General features: G+C 30.4%; 4 protein-coding genes across 7 annotated transcripts in view; 1 reads left to right on the top strand and 3 right to left on the bottom strand.

Moving 5' to 3' along the window:
* Nucleotides 1-1,514, bottom strand: part of LOC122633417 (protein sprint) — a 139,974-nt gene extending 138,460 nt beyond the window's left edge. For 2 of the 4 annotated variants that reach the window (XM_043821261.1, XM_043821259.1), the window contains exon 1: nt 1,243-1,514. The gene's annotated coding sequence lies outside the window, so the exon portion shown is untranslated. Of the gene's footprint in view, nt 1-522; nt 952-1,242 lie in introns of those variants that run through there. The other 2 variants (XM_043821262.1, XM_043821260.1) reach the window with 2 other exon arrangements.
* A 498-nt stretch (nt 1,515-2,012) lies between these two features.
* Nucleotides 2,013-4,084, bottom strand: LOC122633419 (mitochondrial ribonuclease P catalytic subunit). Its single transcript, XM_043821271.1, has 4 exons — nt 3,014-4,084; nt 2,680-2,908; nt 2,476-2,606; nt 2,013-2,378 (listed from the first exon to the last, which is right to left on the bottom strand). Exons 1-4 carry the CDS (start codon nt 3,853-3,855, stop codon nt 2,060-2,062), a joined length of 1,521 nt encoding a protein of 506 aa, XP_043677206.1. The 5' UTR covers nt 3,856-4,084; the 3' UTR covers nt 2,013-2,059.
* Nucleotides 4,085-6,808: 2,724 nt separating this feature from the next.
* Nucleotides 6,809-14,679, top strand: LOC122633420 (mitochondrial folate transporter/carrier). The gene is made up of 6 exons (XM_043821272.1): nt 6,809-6,965; nt 8,458-8,608; nt 8,850-9,102; nt 9,295-9,408; nt 9,576-9,721; nt 13,024-14,679. The coding sequence occupies exons 1-6, from the start codon at nt 6,809-6,811 to the stop codon at nt 13,172-13,174; spliced, it is 972 nt and encodes a 323-aa protein (XP_043677207.1). The 3' UTR covers nt 13,175-14,679.
* Nucleotides 13,622-14,981, bottom strand: LOC122633584. The gene is made up of 4 exons (XM_043821614.1): nt 14,886-14,981; nt 14,244-14,431; nt 13,868-13,975; nt 13,622-13,760 (listed from the first exon to the last, which is right to left on the bottom strand). Exons 1-4 carry the CDS (start codon nt 14,979-14,981, stop codon nt 13,622-13,624), a joined length of 531 nt encoding a protein of 176 aa, XP_043677549.1.
* Between the last annotated feature and the right edge of the window lie 3,829 nt (nt 14,982-18,810).

Raw genomic sequence — 18,810 nt, forward strand, 5'->3', positions numbered from 1 at the left:
TCTCTCTCTCTCTCTCTCTCTCTCTCTCTCTCTCTCTCTCTCTCTGCTGATTGGCTCTACGTCGGTCGGGTCGCATCGCAAGACTTTCGCCGAAAATAATTTTGCGCATGTGAGCTTTCGAGACCTCGACGACGATAACTTCACCTAATTTCCGAAACAATTCTATGGCTTTGTCTTACGTCGATTCTTTTTTTTTTTTCTTTTTGTAAATAAAAATATCAGCGAAAATATGAATCATACGCGATAAATAACTTTTTATTAAATTTAAATAAGTCATAATTAATTTTAGCAGGTAAACGTTTTGAGAATTTTTGTTTTCCTAAGTAGATATAAAAAGAAAGAAAAACAAAAAGAAACGAACGAACGAACGAACGAACACAAAGGAAAGGAAACGAAGAAGATATAATATTGTAGAGAATGGTGAGAGCATGCGGTACCTTTGCTGCCACCTATCTATTACAAAGGATAATATTCGATAACGCACGCGATTACATAGTATTAAAAATTGAGATATAAACTTACGATATAAACAAATCCCTTAGCACGAATGAATATGTCATCAAAGATAAATCGATCGTGCAGATCTTGACCTCGTTTGATCGATGCTCTTGGTGCATATACACATCTACACACGTACGTATACACTTTCTGAATCGTATTTCATGCAATTCACACACGTACACTGCGAGATTATTAATCGTTCGTTTTATTCTAAGATTTCTGAATAAAAATCTCAAATAATTAAAGCGTGGGATCGAAATCGGAATGACGACGAATCGTTAATCGAGTCCTATCCTACGTGCCTCGTGTCTTGGACTCGTCTGAGATGACAGCATCGTCGTCGGCCATATTGGAAGCTTATGAAATAACCGTTTTCGAATTTTCAATGAATATTTGCTAATATTCTTTAGTCGACACGTAACGACTATGAAAATAGATGAATCGTGATGATTAGACTCTTCGAAGATTTTTATCGATCGACTATGTCACTAGGATCATTCAAAAGCGATTCGCGATTGAGCGAGAAAATCCCGCGATTTTCGAATCGCACGTGTGATAAATGAAAATGGCGCGTGGTATGAGCGCATCGTGACGTATACCGCATACTTCAAAACCTTTGTATAAGGATAATTTCAATTGGCAGGACTAAATAATAAGCGTAAATCGTCATAACGATTTATCCTAACGTTACGTGGATCAAAGATAGATACAAAAGGCAAAGATAAAGAATGTCGTACTTACCGTAAAAAGTATCGGTTCTTCATACGATATAAGGTATATTATACAAGCTCGGCTATGTCTCGATGATAGGATAACACTACTCGATGACACACAACAGTCACTCAAATATATTCTTTCCTCGACGAAGACTCGTACGTCTTACGTTTTTACGTTGATATCGTTGAAAAATACGATACTCGCGTGCTTCAAGGTCGAAAAGAAACGGACGAGAAAGGCGAAAGACCGCGACACCTGTTGCACTGACACACGCGCGCACCAAAAAATGTGCACGAACTGTGTACAATGTACTAACTGTGTCCTTTACACGATACCTAGCCCGATCGACACGCCATCTTCCAACGTTTCACATACTCTTTATCCACAATGGCGGAATCGTTCACTAAGTTTTCACCATGATCTCATTTGATTCACATGCATAAAAAAGCAATGTATATAAATAAATATTGTTATTGTTTAAAGAATGATAAGTTATCTTTTGTAAAGATAAATTATCTTTGAATAAAGATGTATTTCCTAATCGTAGATCTATTAATTTTTATCCTTATTAATTATTATTTAATTTTATAATATTTTTACCTCTGTATCTAAAAACCATAATAAAATAATATTAATTGTTAAATTAAAATGTAAAACTTCTTCTGAAATCTTTTACTTCATATTTAATTATCAAATCTTTTATTTTTTAATATAATATTTTAATGTATGGATATTTGAAAGTACATTTATATTATTGCTAATTTACACTAATAATGAAATATTACTAAATCTGAATTTTCTATAAAAAAGATTGAATGAAATGAATATACTTATTATTAAATTATCTTCTTGAATGACATAAACAAACCCATGTATCGATAGGCGTGTGCAATGATTTATTTGTTTCTTTATAAGGAATATGCCAATGTCCATTGTTAATTTGTGCGTAAGGATTATATGATATAGGATTGATCAAAATATTCTTTTGACCAACATGATTCCAACTATACCGATGTGTAAGTTGCCACCGCGTAAATGCTTTCCGCATATTCACATCTTTGAGTTTATTAAGATGTCCTCGCAGTAGATCTACTGACAGAAATCTCGCATTACTTCCACTTGCTAAAGTTGCATATAACATATAGAGATCATCGTCTGTTCTGTAATATATTAAAATATTCGCAAATAATTCACAATGTAATGTATAATATTATAAAAGATCCACAAGCCATCTTATGTAATATAAGTATAACTTACATATTTTTAAGAAGATAAATAGATATATTATCGAACTTAAGCATCCATTTAATTGAATTAAATTTATGTTCCCGTGTAATAACCAGAATTTTTTTACGTTCTTTAACAAATTGTGATATTATGTCCTGTATCTGAATATGTAGAAAAATATTATTTATTATTATTTTGATTTATATATATTTATTCTACAATGTTTACACTTACCACTGATTTATGGAATATTCCATATACCATATTAAGACCATCTATCACAATATCAAATGGCTTTGTTTTATCAATAAATTCTTTAAATTGAGTAAATTCACTTGGAGTGGTCTTTTGAAAAATATCATTACCTATTAGTAGTTCAGATAACACAGACTTAAATAGTTTGTTAAAGTTGGTCTTTAGAGCCATTTGTGATAAATAATTTTTACAATGACTGCATTGTCCACTATAATGAATAAAAAATTGATTTATCTTATATATTAGAATAAAAATCAACTTGGAAATTAAAATAAAAAATTAAATTTAGAATTAAAATACTAATATATCATACTCAAATGTCATGTGAACATAATGTGCCTCCCATTCTGATTGTTTACAAGTATCTACAAAACTATCAATAATCGATTTCAATGGTACTATATCATGTTTTTTCCAAAAATGAAACATTTTGTTAACTGCATCATTTAATTGATCTTTCTTATGTTTTATATAATAATTTAAATATTGATTATATATTTGATTACGTTTATACATATCTTGACAATTAAACTCTATTTTATTTATAAATTCATATCCAACGTTTGCTTTCCCATTACGAAATGCCGCTGCTGCTACATATGACATTATTTTAACATTTATATTTTCTTCACTATTAGATATAATTATATCAAGTACTGTTTCCCATTTACTAGTCAAACATAAAGCATTAACATAAATTAATAAAATCGAGGGCGGTATATATTCATATTCCTTTCTTATTACATCACATATATATAAAATTTCTTCTTCTTCGAGATTCGATATTGATGTTTTTTTTAGACTAAGTAATTCCAGATATTTTATCAAAATAAACTTAGTAATAGGATAATTGTTACTTTTTAAATATTTGAAGTAAATTTTAGCACTTTCAAGTTTATTTTCTAGCATAAATACATCCAAGATTTTTATGTCTACAGCACGTTCAGGCACAGAATGTTTATTAATTATATCATTACGTATATTAAAACATAAATCCTGTGGTGGATAGTCTGTGTCTAACAATGGAAGTAAAGTTTTTTTTATTTCACTGAATTTTGATTTTGTATTTATCCTTTGTATTTTATTTATTATTTGTTTGTTCAGTAAATTTTTTCGACGGAAAAGAAATTTAATTCGTGTGTTAATAAATTCCATTTCAGAAAAAAATATATATCAATGTAATATAGGATTATCATTCAAAATAATTATAAATGTTAATAGTTTTATAGGTTACACAAGTCAAAATCAGTAAAAGTGAATCAGTACAACTAATTATCGCAAATGCATCAGGTTTACATCTGGATTATGTCTGAGTTACAGATAGAAAATTCCTAAAAAATTTCGAATGTTAAGAAGTGACACCAAACGACAATCGACAAACTACGATTAAAAATTTAAAAACAATAATTCTATTCGTCATATATATTAGATTCGTAATTGCATTAGACAGACATTTTTCACTGACAAATTAAAGCTTCAAATTTGACTAAAAATGTATTCTTAAGTTTATACTCTATTTTATTTCCTAGAACTTTTAGCACTGTTCCTATAAAAATAGAAAATGATGTGAAATGATCAATTGATTTCATTTAGATAAATTATTTTTTAGTCATGTTACAACGTTATAACGACGAATTGGATTTTATTTGTTATAGTTATAAATTATAGAAGTAAATTATTCGAAATATTCGAAAAATATTTTGTAAATTTTAAGAGTAAATTTATCAATTCTAGAATAAATAAATTTTCCATTATATTATTTTTGGATAAAGAAGTACAAATTTATGCATTCAACATTTTATAAATGTTTTGTTTATCGTGTTGAGTTGAACGTCAGACAACTTTGCAACCTGATTGGCTATAAAGAATCGTGTTAATAGAAATCAAACATGTTAAATTTTTCACCGTTACAGATACTTGTAGCAACGGACGAATCAAACAACGTGATTAATCGAACTTTAATGTTACGGAAAATATCTATGGCCAGCATTAATTCTAATAAACTACTTCATTCGATGGATAAATATACATAAGATTTAATTTTAAGTCCAATTTTAAATTAATATAATAAGTTATAAATGTTAATAACATAAGTTTAATTTTTAATTTATATTTATTATATGTAAATATATTGTGCTACGTTTCACGTAGTATGGAGAATTAAATTTCCTTTAAGGAGTTTCTACGATGTGCCTTTTGGCCTTTACCTGCTATGTGCAGTTCTATGGTACAGAACTGGCACTTAACAGTATGTCGAAAGAAGTATGAGAGCCAATAAGATAGCACCTATCTTAGGATTTGACGAATAGGAACGCTACGATTTATCTTCGAACGAAAGATATCTCGGCAGAAAGGATTGGTTGACGGGAACTCGTCGCTGTGCTCTTTTAATTGGTGAATTGAATGTAGTTACCGGATTGGTTGATTCCCTTCTCCTCCGCTCGTTCGGCTCTATTAAAAAATAAAGATGATTGGCGGCGAATTTGTCAACTGTACCGCGATGTATAAATTCTTAGATCGCATTTAAGCAATTTGTAATCGAACGAAATAGAGATAGAATGAAGATTCGTCTCGATATGAATTAAAAGAAGGAGTTTGTAGGCACAATACGGGATTATTGATTTTAGACTACTTCAACGATACTTAATTTATTATAAATAGCAATAACAAATAGATACAAGAATAATGATCGGTTCAAGACGATAATGATAACTAAAGAATAAGTAAAAATGAATAATAGCTAAGAATAACCGTAACAAAGACTGGGTCGAAGTGATAATTTAGTACTGTGCGAATATAAGAGTAAAATCTAAACGTAAAATCTTGTATTGAGAATCTAAAAGTCAAATTCTTGTAGAACGACGTATGTAGCCGATTAAATAGAGAGCATTGACCAATCAGCGAAAGGCGATTTGCCGCGGTCTCGTCATTGGTTCGTGGTGGCTCATCCCTTAGCTAGAGGCAGGAGTGTTAAGGAGATTTCTCCTGATACGACGACTACACACACTCGAGGTATTACGTGCTGCTGGTAGGGATGAAGATCTGTGGATTTGTCACACGTGTTTGCGTATGCGCTTATATCCGTTGTTTCCCAGTTCTTCCTTCGTTTAAGTTGGCCTAGGTCACGCCGCTGTCGGTACAATAACTTTTGGTAATATTTTATGTATACTTATGCTTAAACATTATATCTAATTATTATACAGTTATTATATAATTTTTAGTCTATTATACCATTTTAATTCTAATTCGATTCAATTCACGAAAAGAGGTGTCGCTTATTTATAGTTACGTTTAGAAAATTGTAAAGTCTGAATCTTATAATTTTTATTTTGTAATGCCGAGTCAGCGCAGGACGTAACGATTGCAATTAAAAACTTATTCTCCTTTTATTCTTTACTGTTTTTCTAAAAATAATAAACAAGTATCAGAGTATTGATTCGTGCAAAAATATTACGAAAGTTTATATAATCATAGGCATTATGATAGAAATTCTTGATATGAAAAAATTAATCAAATATTATACAAGAGAACGTAAAGAAGTGAGAAAAGTAAAAAAAAAATTTTTTTCTTTACTGACTATATCATATCGTAGTTTTATGTAGTTTATGGAAGTAACGATCTCATCCTGATGACGCTTACATCGCAGTGGCGCTGCGTTCGGTTATTTTCGCTCGAAGTCGGCAACATTCGGGATGGTCGAGCGTCGGTACGCGCATGAGCATCGAGTCGAACATAATCTTCTTGTTCTTTCAGTATGGCGGAATTCGACGAGTGCGTCGTGTCTTACGTTACATAACTACGTAAGAATATAAAATTGGAAAAGAAGAGCAAAGAGAGAACGGAAAGAAGGAAGGAAATAGTGTATTTGAGAGAGAAAGAGAATAAAGTTGAAATCGTGGAAAAAGAAAGAGAAGAAAAACGGGACAACACGCGGGGAAATTCTTTTTTGTCTTTAGGCATCGTTAACTCGAGAACAGTGCCTGTCGCGGACCAAGAGATATGCCGAAGATTGGAGACGTATATCGCTAGTAGTACCGGTGAGGATGCCATTGCAATCGAAGTCGAAGAATCGATAACGAATAGTGAATGTCATAACGTTGACGCGACCATGTCGTCGATAAAAACGAGTAATACTACAGGAACGAATCGTATCCTACCAGCTCTCAGTCGCTTCAAGTATGAATATTTCGTCGCCGGTATATCCGGTGGCGTTGTTTCGACACTTACCCTTCATCCATTGGATCTGATCAAAATTAGATTGGCAGGTGAGCATTAATATCCAAAATTTTTTATATGTATATATATGGAATCATACACACACACACATTCATTCCTTTATTTATGCAATCAGAAAATATATTTTTCTATGATATTTGTTTTAAATTTATTATAAATCAATTAGCCATAAAATTTTTATTTCATTTTACTAATTACACTATTCTGATATTTCCTGATTATCTAGAAGCGATAAAAAATTTATTTTTCATATTTCTTGAAGATACATGCACGAAATAACTATTTATAGAATTTATGTATATTGGCTTTTTTTTTTATTTTTTATTTTTTCGTATTGGTAGACTCGTTTAAATCTAGCAACGAATGTATATGTATAGATATTTCATTCTTAATGATACTATGCCGAAGAATGACGTATAAATTTTGTCAGAGTTTTCGCTTGCTCAATAAACACGTGATCTTACTAACAATATCATACCCACGTTAATGTGACGCAGTTTTATGAAAATATTTCCTATCTCATTTCTCGTTTTTTTTTTCTTTTTCTTTTTTTTTTTTTTTTTAATGTCAATATCACGTGTACTTTTGTCAGAAATAAACACAGGCGTATATATTTTCGTCGTGAAATTCGTTGGCTGATAACCAAAATGCAAGAAATTCTACTTATTACGTCAGAAGCACGTGAAAACTAATGACCCATAGGGTAGTGTGCCGTTCTCGGACGTGCAATAGCGAAAGTGAATTATTGTTCAACGATAGGATTTGTAAATCGTGTTGCAAGATCACTTTCTCGGATTCCATTCGTTCCTCTCGAATCGTATATTTCGTTGTCCATTTTTAATCTTTACATACGAGAACTATCGTATATCGTTTCGTTGAATAATTATTTTAAATAGAAAACAAAAGAAAATGTTAGAAAAAAGAGAAGTTTGGAAGCGAACATTTTACAAAACATTTTAAGGAAACAAAAGATTAAAAGTATTATTGATTCATTTCCAAAGTTTATCGGTCATTGATAACGTTTGCGATAATATCGTAGTCGTTCGAATTTTCAAGATGAGAACGAGGAAAAAAAGTTGAAAACATGAGATTACCTTATCGACGTTTGCATATGCGGTATTTACAATTAGGTTATTGTTTAAACGAAAGAGCCTTTATCACAACATTAAAGCCGATGTTGTAATACGATTCTGTGTTTTACGATAAACTTCGATGACACGCGATAATGAAGAATCGATTTATATACTTTTTTCAACTATAGCAAAGTATTACTATTACGAAGCCATCTTTCATTGTTTTGGTTGATTGACCTAGGAAACAGACGGAAGTTAGTCGTTTATTGTTTAGTCAACGATATATTATCGTTTCGTCGTAAGACGGAAAGAGATATAGAAAATAATTTTGCTTATTTAAGTAGAATCAAAATAGTGTTTGTTGAAAGGAAAATATTTTTTATTTACATTTAACGAAATTTCGCTCAGTCTTTCTTAATTTTTATTAACTCTTTTTTTTTTTTTTTAGTTAACGATGGACGTAGCTCGATACCACAATATACTGGTATAGTAAATGCTTTCAAGCAGATTATGAAAAGCGAAGGAATACGTGGATTCTACAGAGGAGTAACACCGAACGTCTTGGGATCAGGCTGCTCTTGGGGATTATATTTCTTCTTGTAAGAAACCGTCTCTCGTTGCGATAATCACTTTGTTATTCTATACTCTTTACTCCTTCTACTACCTTAGGAAACTATGATCGCCCTATATATATATACATACATACATATATATATATATCGCTTATATATTGGAATAAGAGATTTAATTTGATATGATAATATATAAATGATTTTAAATACATTTCAGTATAGTATTAATTTATTTAAATAAATATTAATTTGCTTTCTTTTTTTACAGTTACAATAACATAAAGACATGGATTCAAGGAGGAAATGCGAAGAAACCGTTAGGTCCATCAATGCATATGCTAGCTGCTGCAGATGCAGGAATATTAACTTTGTTAATGACTAATCCAATATGGGTAGTGAAAACACGATTATGTTTACAATATGTTGAAGATAAAAATCTGGCAGAATCGAAGAGATATACAGGAGTAACAGATGCCCTATTAAAGATCTATAGAACCGAAGGCATCAGAGGTTTATATAAGGTATATTTTTTCTCGTCTTTTCTTTATTATATAAACATATTGAAGCAATATTTACTTACTTCTAAGATAGTATGTTGTAATGTGACTTGTTTGTATGATCAGATAGGAAGTATCTCGATAATCATATCCGATTATAATTGTTGATGTTTTCGATAAATCAAAAGAATGTCATTGTTTAATTGTCGCCTACAGGGTTTAGTTCCTGGAATGTTTGGTGTATCACATGGTGCCATACAGTTTATGACATATGAAGAAATGAAAAATAAATATAACATATATCAAAACGTACCTATTGACACAAAGTTGGTAAGTTTTTAAACGTAATGTTATTTGATAAACGAATAATTAGGAATACTCTGATGGTATTAGTAAAATATTTCTTGTCGAGTTAGTCGTATATATATTTTTGCATTATATTATAAAATTTGGTATAAAATCCGAACGAACTTGTAAAAATGAATTTTTATTTTCAGAACATGTTCGAATATATCCTTTTTGCGGCCGTTTCTAAGGTAATTGCAGCTGCTGTAACATATCCTTACCAGGTATTAAGGGCGCGTTTGCAAGATCATCATCTTGACTACAGAGGAACGTGGCACTGCATCCAGGTGACATGGAGGTCAGAAGGATTTAGGGGTTTTTATAAAGGCTTATCGCCTTATCTTATACATGTTACACCAAATATCTGCGTAATTTTTTTCGCTTACGAAAAACTTTCAGAATAATTTTCCTTGGAAATATCCTATTGATATCAGTGTCCTCTGTAAATGTCTAACTCTATTGCTTAAGTGGCGGAAGGATTTACTAGCACGAGTTTTTTTTAGTTACAGTAAGAGATAAAAAGGATACGATTTCTGAATTATTAAATCGATCGCCTTTCTCTTTCACTCGGGCAAAGGTAGATTTTTGTCATTGTTTTATTTTCTTTTTTCTCCTTCCTTTTTTTTTATAAATAATAGAATTTTTTAATAATTACTTAAAAAAAGATCAGTATTATCTTTTGTTTCTAATAAGTTTTCCCACAAACAGTGCACTTCTAGTATGTGGATGCTTCTGCCATAGCGCATTAGATTTTAACAATTATGTAAAACATCAGTGGTATTAACAGTAATTATCGATCCTTAATATGAATGTATATGAATATAGGACGTTGAAAGAAGTGTGACTATAAAAGAAATTAAATATGTTTCCTTCTCTGGTCACAGAGGGAGAGAAAAACAATATCGAGTGAAATGATGATATAAAATGTTTTAAGTAATCGCAGATATGAAATGATTAGCTACATCATTCATGACAAAAGTAATTATATTTTACGACACGTTGATTGTTTTCGATTTTAAATTAATAACACAATTTTGCATCACGATGTGTCGTCTGATTGAGAGCACATAAAGTAATTACAAAATTTCTTATCTCATTATTTAAGATTATTATTAAACGCTGTGAGAAATCTGCCTAATGTTGTGCGGATGAAGAAAACTGAGATTTTAATCTCACATTTTGATATTATCATCCTGACTTATTTTTTCATTAAGAAGATGGTATTATCAATTGTAAATAGTATGTGCTATTACTATTTCATAATGCTCGTGTATACTGTTAGGTAATTTTAGGTAATAATTAGAAACACGGGTGTTTGCGAAAATGTGGTGGCATATGCTACAAAACATAGATACAATACATTAATATAGGTTTTTATTTATTCATTTATTATTTTATCTGCGACTTTGAGAGACTGTTATTATTTAGATTGAACATTTAGTCAATTTACTTTTGGTTTTCACATTTCCGAAAAAAGTATATCTTAAACTTATAAATGTTAAACTCGGACAATCTCCACTTATATGTAACGATGTACTTTAACCAAAGTGACGCTTAAATCTGAATTCTGTTACATATTGCAATTTGTAATTGATTTGAAAAAAGATTTAAGCAGTGCACCTTTTATTTTATATGAATGAGATAAGGTGAGATAGAGAGAGAGAGAAAGACGAGAGAGAGAGAGAGAGAGAGAGAGAGAGAGAGAGAGAGAGAGAGAACCCACTTACTTTACTTATTATAATTACCAGTTTATTAAAAAAACATAGAAAAAAGAAAAAAAAATGTAATAATATGCTTTTATTTTCAACTAAACTGGTTTTAGTTGAAAATGCTTCAATTACAAAGGGATTAGCAAATGATAGTTCGATTATGATAGTAATAATAACTATTATCTATTTGAAAGAATAAGAACGAGGCATAGAAGCGTATGAAAAATAATGTGAATGATAATCGTATGAAAAAATGACTATGAACAAAATATTGATTATTTAATCGGTCAATAGCATGAAATAAATAATAAAAGATCAGATAAATTTTATTTCGTAATATTTAAATTATGTTTTTATTATAAATTGTGTACACAGAGAAACACTTTCATGTTGAATTCTAATTTGCAACTTGTTACGTTGATGATTAAAAATAAGATTATAGTTAAATAGTAATAAGATATTAAAAGAAAGCATACATAATTCTTCTCTACTCGTATATTTTCTACTTATGTAATTAAATATTTTTTTATTTAAGTTTATTTTGATCACATTTATATAATATCACACACAAATTTTCCTTTAATTTATCGGTTATAAATTAGAAATTTATTAAAGTTTTTCACGTTCATGTTATTTTGAAATTACGAGTAAATACACAGAATTTAATACGCGAAAGTTTTGCAAAACGAGTTCTCGTTAAATCAAAAACAGCCGACTTTGATAATATAGAAGAAAAAAGTTAGATAAACGATGTGTTTGTGTCTTAGAGTCTGGTACTCTAAATGTACGAAGAATAGCAATATGATTCAATGTCACTTTTGTGTACATAATAGGATGAATTTATTTATATCAGTTTTCATAAGTTTAAATAAAGTTTAGTTCTTAAAAGATAAATGCACCAAGGCGAGCAAACATCCATTCATTTTATTTAATATTGTGAAAGATTGAATAAAATTGTTTACAGTGCAAACATTTTGCTTGGCTTTAAATTGGCCATTATCCGTAAACATGATCGTTTTCTTTTTCTTAGAATATACACACATGTCCTAATTATACGTTTGTACACTTTTATTAGAATATAATAAGAAAAAAATGTTCGAAGATGAGATAAACTATGTAAAGTTACATGTCTTGTGTATTAACGAAATGTGATATGGAAGAAAGATGAAAAAAGAATTGAGTCAGTAATCTAAAAATGCTTCATTTATGCAATACGATTGCTCATAAGACAGCAAGGGAGTACAATAAAGGCATTTGTATATTCTTTACCTTTGGTATATTATTTCAAAGTATAGAGAATATATATTGTATGAAGCATTCATTGTCAATGTAAAATAAAATATAGGCCAAAAGTATTGATGAATAGATTTGAGAAATTCGATCTGTTTCGTAGATGTATTATTTCTTTCGGTAAATGTGAATACGTGTTGCGTCGTAATTGATATACATACATATACGTATTTTGTTGTATATCTTTATCAAATAAAGTTGGATGTAGGGGTACACATAGAAAATGAACAAGTATAAAAGTAGTAGAAAAGACATTTGCGCTTAATGATATGAGTTTTATTTCCGATACATGTAGATTTATGAGGTACATTTATTAAACCACCAGCAGTACGATTTTTGAATGTCTCATTTGTGATTCACATAATGGTTTTAATGTTTTTTTTTCTTACTTAACAAAATATTAGAAATATAAGAACGAATGTAAATAATTTTGTATCATTGTCAACAAATTTTTCGTTTATTGTATTCGAACTGATTCTGAATGTCAAGAATCGTACGCGGGTTTAGATTCTAACATACAAAAAACAAAGAAACGAGATAATAATCTTTGAAAAATTATTGTAGACAAGTAAAAAATCATATTGCTGGTGGTTCGTTACAGGTGTGAAGGTTGGCGTGGATTTTACAAGGGTCTTAGTGTCAACCTTATGAGAGTGACCCCAGCAACCGTGATTACCTTTTTGGTCTACGAGAATGTTACCTACTTCCTCAAGCACAACCCACAATATGCAAACATTGGGTCCAGCGGATAGAACAATATCTTCGACAGTATGTAATAAAAGTTAGAATTAGAAGGGCGTGGCATTTACGTGTATTACGAATTGTTCTGCAACATTTGTTTTGTTATTTCAAATATTTACCGCGCTAAAAATATCAATGCAGTTAAGAGAAAGAGAAAGAGAAAGAGAAAGAGAAAGGGATACTGTTTCTTTATCAGGGTATAGTTCAGTTTAGTTTAAAAATTACCATCTTTACGATCGTTCTGTTTATATGAACATGATTAAGTTTATAGATTCGTTTATATGAGATGACCTCGCGAATGATAAAATTACGAAGATAATAACCGCTTTTTATATTAGTATATTCTCGCATATTATATTATAATCAACGACTTAAAAATGTGAGAAGTAGAGAAAACAAAAGAGAGTTTTTCGGTGATAAATCATTTAATAGGGGAATAATTTAATTACCATTTCTTGTTATCCCACGTCATTGTATACCACAGAGCTTACAATATCCAACAGACTTTTCTCACAGTCATAACGTCGATTACAATTTTCCTCGAATTCTGCTTTAATTATCTCGTCCGGAAGATTTTCCTCTTGCGAACTGGAAGGTCTTTGAAAAGGTGCAACGATGCGATTAAACGGTTTATGTTAAGTAAAGATATAGCAATGGGTTGAAAACAAATCAGAAAGTCAATTTATAATTTTAAGGCAACTCACGCAAATAAAATTCGGACGATATCTCCGAGAAGTCCGTTTCCTTTCAACGAGTATTTAGCAATCTCACAAATTGTTTTCAGTAGACAATTTTTTCCCGAATAGCCATTACTATCAAACAGAGAAACATAAATTAAAACTTTAAAAATTTAATAAAATATACATAGATTACTTCAAAGATAATTATTTCAATAACCATAAGATCTGTAACCGTGGAAATTATAGTTTTATTGAGATTAAGTAATTATGAAGAATGATTATATTGATTTCTATTCGCTTGTATATATATATATTTGTATATATATTTGTATATTTATATTAATTTCATGCATCAAAATTATAATGACAACAATAGGATATAGGAGTAGGATAATATTACTTTTCTAATTTCTTTGTGATAATGTCGTAGGCTAATCTTCTATCGAGACTTCGTCTTTTAAAGTGTTCTACTTCGGTATAATAGCTCGAATTCCAATTGCCTGGTAGACCATAATTTGCCTCGAAGTAAAAAGAGAATAATATGGACTTGTCGGGGATGTCAATCGGTACGCCGAGAGCAAAGAATATCTAAAAGTAAGATCGATCAATTGTATTCGCATTTATAATAGCATCGTTTAAGTATTTTATGTATAACATTTTTCGAAAAGATGAATTACATAGAAGATAGAAAAAAGAAAGAAAAAGAACTTATAAAAATACAATTCTATTAGATTGTACAAATTGCCCAATTGCATTCGAAATGATTTATCTTTTAATGTTTTTCTGATGTAATTAATATAATCCTACTGTACAAATTAAACGACGCTCAAACGAAAGTACGACTCTTCATTTTGTTTCGGTTTCGTTTAGTATTATTCTTATTTTTATTATCTTGATAGATCACGTATTGTACTTTAAGCAGAGCACCACGCATCCGAATCGATAGAAAATCACGCACGGAAACATCAATTTGAAGCAAACGAGATGTTCTCCAAGTTGAGGCGCATTAGTCGATGGAAAATGAATGATTGATTTACTATACCCCCATGCCGCTACCCTCGGGAAATCCGATGGATCGAATGTGCCTCGATACGCCATGGGTGATATTCTTCACCTTTGACCCACGTGCTAAGCACATGGAGTATAAAAAGAAAATGTGGATGGTCCAACGACTTTTACGGTCACATTCCTTTCGTAAGCACATCGTCGTTAGATAATATTCGTTTGTTTTTTCTTTTTTTTTCTTTTTTTTTACGAAATCAATTAATAAAACAACAGATATTTATTTCACTCGCTTCATTTCATGTTGTCTCTTATCACAAGAGATGACTATTCAGAGAGAAGGTTACTTTTAATGAGTCTCCGAGTAACGGTTCAGTAACACCGCAAATGAATTAGGAGTTGGCGAATTTGCGTGGAGCCTGTAATTGTCTTGTTAATTGGCTATTTTCTAACGGATCCCCAAGATAATGAAATATTTCGAACTTGAACGTGTTATCGATCGACTATGCCCGGGCAATCGACGTACCATGAATTCGATGCGAAGCTTCGTATTAATGACATTCTAATTGACGTATTTAAAATTCGATAGAATTTGCCTGAGCCTCTACGTTATTACTTATTGGAATACCGATGTGAATATAGAACTAAAACGTGTTCTATTCGTTTCAAATAACACTGTACTTGTGTATTTTACGAGTTTTATTAACTCATTAGGTCTAAGGAAAAGTTTTCTTTGTTTTTTGAATATAAGAAAATAATATACATTTGTTTGTTGATATTTAATTAACAATGTAATTTACATTAATATTAACAATTTCCGATCTTTCAAGCAGAGATTAAGCAAATCAAATTTTTGTAATGTTTTTTAGATTTGTGAGGTCTGTTACGTCGAACACGTGAAGGTTTGTACTTCGATTTTAATTTGTTGCAGTAGCAAAACACAATTCCCTATCACTCTTGAGAAAATCGGCTTTAAAAAATCTCAAATAAATATTAACGAGAAGGAATAAATGTTGGACGACGAACTGTATATTATTTTTATTTATCACTTAATCTTTTACGCAAAATCTTTATACAAATTTTATTTACGTTGGAAATGAATGATATAGATCTATAATTTGTATCTACATTTTTCACTACCTTTATATATGAAAGTTATTTTTTTCGCAAGTGCATCTGCAAACGCAGTGTTGCACATTCATCATACATTCACATATACACACACGTGTATATTCATGAGGTAAACCATAGACAAATATTGCATACATACATCACACGACTTACATGTAACATACATCGGTGAGTGACTACTGTTTTTCCTCCCGTATTATTATTATTAAGTGCAGTAACAGTAAATAAAGTAAATAAAGTAAATAAATAAAACTCTAGAATTTGAAAGATAAGACATTTGGTAAGATCTTGCTGAACGCGCCAATTAATTTGTGTTAATCAACCTATTTAAATATTTCACTATAATTTCAGTAAATTAAATATATATCTGTAAATAGTTCCAGCATCTGTAAAAATTATGTAGCAAGTTTTTAGAATATGGATACACCCATATGGATATGTAGTATGATTAAAATAAAAAAATTTTATAGAGATTCGACGTCTTACTAGAAGTCGTTAGTTTTATATTAATCACAAGAGTATTAATGAACTTTGTTTTCAATTTCTTTTATATAAAAATATTAATAATTTATTATTAATTATAGGTATAGCAGCGATTAAAAATTAAAAGTTTGGCAAGGACAAGTATTTGAAGATATGGAAAGATTGATTCATAGTTTAAGTATTTTTGCGACATTATTTTATACGTGTTTTCTACATCGACATATATATGATATGACGAACGTCATTGAGGATGAACGAGCCAGTATTTTTTCTTTTTATGTTACGCATACAGTAAAAATGACGATAATTGAGAGATCAAAATGAAAAAGTTGTGGAGGGGTTATCAAAATACTTCATATTCGATTGGATTGTTCGGTTGACCGAAAAAATTGCGTTTACATATAAAGTGCATATCGTAAGAAATCAGAAAAGCATTATTGTTGGTTTTAAATTTTTTCTCAAGGGTCATATATCATCATGCAGATTATTTGACCGTGAGAATTCGTTGGATAAAAAACACATTGTCCAAGTCTTAGACATTTCTAGTTAAGCTCATAATTTATTAAAATGTAGAAAATGCAATAAACACGAGGTAGATTTGCAGACTAAGTTTTTTTTTTTATACGCAGCAGTGCTGTCACCTAGAAGAAGTAGTGCACGTGCGATTATTTAAGTATGCCTACAACCAGTAAGAGATCGCTGTTTTTCTTTGCATATAGTTTTACTCAGAAACTCTTATACGTTCTTTTTCTTCTTTTCCTTTTTTTTTTCCAAATTATTCCAACCGTCTTGTTAAATAGTTGCAAAATAATTCTCAAGAGACTAGTAAAAATCTTTTACTAAAGTACAGTTCAAAACTAATAGATCATATAACACGACTAATTAGTATAATTAATGTACCATAAGAATATATATATTATGCTATTATATTTGGCCTAGCATCATTCAATCAGTCAACTTCACGTCATAATACATAAAAATTAAGCCTTGTTCCGATTAATTTTGATTCGAGGGTTCGGTGAACATGTTCTCGCGAACAACGTATAATACTCGGGCCAACTACATCGCTGGCGGAACCATACGTGTCAACAACATCATGACGCTTACAACGCTGCGAAGATATGCATCGACAAGCGTACAGAGTATAACACGGCTGGTGATTTGACGGTAAGCTTCGATTAAGCGTAGATAAATAAGATAGATAACATGTTAACGTTATCGTATGTTTATTTTTAGATCATTTAATAGAGATCAAATTTTAAATACTCGAATGATATTTCGAAAAATTCTTAAATATGGTGTACTACAAGATATCGTTAAAGGCAACTTTCTCAGTGTGATTAGATACTTGATTAATGTTGGAAAGTTTATTATAAAAAGGCTTTTTTATAATATATTCTAAAACGAATTTTTTATATATAAAATAAATGGTTTCGGTGATAGTCGTATATTCGTGTATTTATTATATATGTAATATTTGCTTTATTTTTCGACATTTTGTCAAATATACACTTAAGATTTGATGGTATATATTCTCAATAGTAGAAGACAATAAGAATTTCACAGATTGTTATCGAATCCGAAATGGAAATTCTAGGATCCGCTTAATTACTCATAATTTTAGAACGCTAATTTATCTTTATAATAACGATAGATTCGAAACATTTCTTTTTATTATTGATATACTTATTAATTACTAACAAGATTAAATATATATAATAAAAATATAAATATAAAAGACTAAATATTGAATACCATAAAAAAAAGACCGCTTCTTTTCTTGCACCCACAAATTTCAAACGACGTTCCTTAGAAATTTCTTAAGTTTTGCATCTAAGATAAATCGTTTGACGAGTCTCAAGCGTTTCATAAAAGATATCATCTATAAAATGTTAAAAGAAGGAGGTAAATTTTAAGCGGGAGGTTGAGTATTTCGAAAGTAATGAAGCGAAGAGATTGGTATTGTGCGATGGGAAAAAATGATGAAGGACCATATAACTCGTTTTGAGATCAAAGGTTGGAATGTAAGCTTGGATAAAAGGATAAATCCGTTGATGCACATAGTAAGGTAATATATATCATGCGTGAACTCGTATTTTTCACAAGAATGTACACACACACACACACACACACACACACACACACACACACACACACACACACACACACACACACACACACACACACACACACACACACACACACACACACACACACACACAAAAGTTCCAAAAAGGAGAAAGAGTGAACAGAAAGATATGCAGGATTTTACTTTCTTTTTAAGCCCTTCGCTCTCTTTCCTCTCTTTTTTTAACCCCTCCTTGATAAGTGGTGGGTTCATGGTGCGGTTT

This window comes from Vespula pensylvanica, chromosome 12 (assembly GCF_014466175.1).
Source record: "Vespula pensylvanica isolate Volc-1 chromosome 12, ASM1446617v1, whole genome shotgun sequence".
NCBI classification, from domain to species: domain Eukaryota; kingdom Metazoa; phylum Arthropoda; class Insecta; order Hymenoptera; family Vespidae; genus Vespula; species Vespula pensylvanica.